Source organism: Globicephala melas, chromosome 16, assembly GCF_963455315.2.
Source record: "Globicephala melas chromosome 16, mGloMel1.2, whole genome shotgun sequence".
NCBI lineage: Eukaryota > Metazoa > Chordata > Mammalia > Artiodactyla > Delphinidae > Globicephala > Globicephala melas.
In genome coordinates, this window is record NC_083329.1 from 47,770,584 (window position 1) to 47,774,341 (window position 3,758).

At 60.3% G+C, this 3,758-nt stretch overlaps 1 protein-coding gene across 1 annotated transcript; it reads right to left on the reverse strand.

The window, feature by feature from the left end:
• Positions 1–739: 739 nt before the first annotated feature.
• On the reverse strand, positions 740–3,321 carry GPRIN2 (G protein regulated inducer of neurite outgrowth 2). The gene has a single exon (XM_060286396.1). It carries the CDS (start codon positions 3,208–3,210, stop codon positions 1,669–1,671), a length of 1,542 nt encoding a protein of 513 aa, XP_060142379.1. The 5' UTR covers positions 3,211–3,321; the 3' UTR covers positions 740–1,668.
• Positions 3,322–3,758: the final 437 nt, after the last annotated feature.

Here is a 3,758-nt window from a genome sequence, read left to right on the forward strand (position 1 = left end):
TCCCTGCTCACCCACCAGTCCAGCCCCGCTATATCGTCAAGACCCTGCTCAGCTCTGGCCCTGTGTGAAGATGCCTTCCTAACCCAGTTCATCACTCCTCCCCCCGTGTCCTCACAGCTGGGGCTCCTGGCGCCCCCATGCAGGGCCAGAGATGAGGGCACCCTGGTACCCACATGTCACTCCCCAGAGCGTGACATGCTTGCCCTGAACCACAGGCGTCGGGATGGACAGGCCCAGGCCCCCGGGCTGCACAGTGCCAAGAGCCTTATGACTGCATGAGAACCTGCTTGATCACATTTTAAAAGGGGGGTAAGGTCAAGTCCCCTCCTGCACACCAGGAGAAGGGGGCCCAGGAACAGGACCGGGCCATGGGCAGGGCTGCATGTGGGCCCTGACTCCACCTTCCCACGCCAGGTGACTCTAGGCAGGGCACTAATCTTTGGCTCCCTCACAAGGCGGTGCTGGTGGATTCTGTCCCAGGAGCTTGGAATCCCCAACACTAAGCCCCAGGACAAGGACACAAACTCACCCTTATCCTCCGCAGGTCTTGAGAGCTCCTTTGTCAATGAAGTCAGCCTGTGCTAAGTAAGCGCCAGTGTCCTGAGCTCCCCACCCCCATGGTCCCCTGACCCCCATGGCCTCCCAGCTCCCGCCATTTCCCACTAGGTGGGAGATCCCACCCCAGGCTCCTTCCCTTTTCCCACCCATTCCTGCCCCCCTCCTTTGAAGAACTGCACCAGCTGAGAATAAGTCCTTAAGCCAAAGGAGCAAGGTGAAAATGGTACAATTTCAGGCACTGCAACATATTTTGGGACAGGTGGCCACCCGCTCTCTCCCTCCTGAGGCCAGTGCCTGACACATGATCTACTGGGAGGCTGGCTCTTAGAAGTACCCTGCAGTCCTCTGTAATGCTCAGAGCCCCCCATCCTACACACTGTGAGCTCAGCAAGGGCACGGGCAGCTTCTTTCCCAAGGAATTCACAGAACCTGGCACGGAACATGGGCTCAATAAATTCTTCTTGTTCACAACTGCCCTGCGCTGCCAGCCACGTGCTGCAGGAAAACACTGCAGGCTTCAGCCAGCCTCAGCTCTGCTCTCATCCCACCACCTCGAGCTGTCCAACCCAGGGCATGGCAGTTACAGCCATGCCAGTGTCTGTGGTTGCATCTATAAAACAGAGTGAAGAGGTAAAGACTCCACAAAGTAAGGGGATGAGTACAGGCTGTGGCACATGGGAGGCCTCCACAATGTCAGTTCCCTCCCCTAAAGACTCAGACAGTCCTTGCCACTTGGGGCCCCACGTCTCATGGCAGGAATTCATTGTATCTCAGCACTGCTGTGAAAATAAAGCCATCAAGAGGCCTGGCGAGAGACTGAACAGAAGGTCGAGGGTTTTGACAGAAAAGTCAGGATCCCCGTTATGCACAGTGTTGAAACTGTTCCAGAGTTCAGAGCCGGATGTGCAGATGTGGCTCTTGGAAATCAAGCCCTTAAAAACTAGCCCAGCTGCAGGGGGCAGGAAGCCCCCAGGCTGCAGTCCTGCGGTCCGCAGACAGCCAAGAACAGAGACACGTCCATGGGTGCCCGTGGGTCCAAAGGGCACAGGGCCCCTACTGTCCCTGGGGCTGAGTCCATGGGCCCAGGGCAGCTCCTGGGACTGCAGCTCCTTACTCAGGGACTGCACTGGAGCAGCCGCAGCAGCTGGGGCACTGCAGGGACTGCATAACAGCTCGAAGTGGCCCCCTCCGGCTCTCCGCAGACAGGCTGTTCTCGCTGGCAGGGGCCCGCTGCAGCTGCTCAAACTGCATCTCCAGGTGCTTCTGGATGGCCAGGCCGAGTACCTCAGGGTCCACTGCAGCTCCGTACACCTCCCACGTCATGCCCTCAGCATCCCATCGCACGTCCCGCACAGGGGGTGGCACCTCCTCCAGGCTGGACCCCAGAGTTGCCTCCGAGAATGTGTGCAGGGCCACAGGGGCCTCCAGAGGCGGGCTGGTGGCCACAGCTTTGCAGACTGCCTTGGGGGCCGCTTGCACACCAGCATCCTGGGCTGACAGAGGTGATGCCAAGATGGGGGCCAAGTCACTTGCTGAGGTCATGGTCCACATATCCTTGGTCCTGGCGCCAGCCTCCATAGCTAACCCGGTGGGACCCCAAGGGTACGCACAGCAGTGGGAATGCCCAGGAAGCCCCGCAGACAACCTACACTGGAATTTCACCCCGTGCTGAGCCTGCAGCCCAGATTCACTCACTGATGCCACTAGTTTAGGAAAGGCCAGGATCCCTGGGGCAGGCAAGCCGTGGCAGCAGCTGCTGGCCCCCACCTCCCTCACACCACAGAGTAGCGCTGCTGGGGGCAGAGCATGGCAGGAGGTGGTGGCCGACTGCCCGGTGGCTTTGAGGCTGCTGCTGTGGGTCACTGTGCCCCCCAGGTCAGGTGGCGGCACCCACACCTGACTCTCCTCCAGTGTCCAGGCTGAGTTTGAAGTCTCATCCTCCAGAGCCAGGTCCCTTTCCAGGCCTGCAGGGGCTTGGCCACCCCGGCCAGAAGCGCTGCTGGGCTGCAGCTGAGCTCCGTGGACAGGCGAGCTGCCCAGGGCCGAGCAGCTGAGGCTGGCCTTCCGGGCACTGCTGTGGCCCCAGATCTGGGTGCTGCAGACCAGGTCCGAGTGGCTTCTCTGCACAGCGGCGGTGCTGGGGTCCCGCAGGCAGCACAGGTCACCACCGCCCACAGCGCTGCTCTGCCAGTGACCCACGGCCCCGGGCTGTGGCCGGGGGCTGGAGGCACGTGCCTGTTCCTCACTCTCAGCCTGGTGCCCTTCCTCCTCCCGGACCTGGGCACCCGTGCTGGCCTCGCCCGGCTGGGCCTGCCATACGGTGCTGCTGGCGCTCTTGTGGAGCTCCGGCCTCTGCCCCCGGCCTGCGCCCAGCAGGCTGGAGGAGCTCCAGGACAGGGGCTGAGGGCAGGGACTGAGGGGTTCCTGGGCACCCCGCTCAGGGCGGCTGGATCTCATGGCTGCCTGCAGGAGAGAGAGAGGGAGGGAGCGGCGTTGAGTTGGGTGCAGCACTTCCGCTGGACTCTGCTGGGGGCCCACAGGGTGCAAGGCACACTGCGGGGACAGCTTCAGTCCCAGCCTGCCTGACCAGGCAAAGCCACAAGCAAAACGATGACAGGAGACTAAACACTTCAAATCAAGATCACCACACATTATACACAGGGATGACACTTCAAATATCTAAAAACCAGAACCGAGCGATCAGAACGAGCCCTAGGGTAAGGTCCTAGAGACCACTCAGAAGGCCAGCTGTTGACTCTTTACTGCTGGGTTATGGGGAAGCGGGGAGCCAGGGGAGAGGCCAAGCCTGCTGGGGACAATAGGTCTTAGCACAGAAGTATTGCAGTATTTTAATAACAAGTAAAGCTCAACTGGTGAATACCAGCCAGGTTCCTCCCACAACTGTCATTATCTCTTTCACCTGGACTAGAGCCTCCTTGGTACACGGTGCGGGGAGGGGGCTCAGAGAAGTTTCGTGGGACAAGCAAGAAATGAATACAGGGCACACTGAGAACCACCCTGGGTTCTCCCATGCCCCCTCCCCATCTTCTCTCGTGTAGCCTGACTGAGCTGTCACGTCTCTGGGGATCAGTCTTGGCTGCCGTGAAGGGGAAGGGCTTTCCTGGCTTCCATCACAGGTTCCAAGCGTAGGAAGAGGCCCCCATACCAGCCCTCTATGCACAGGACTCACTCGGCATTTG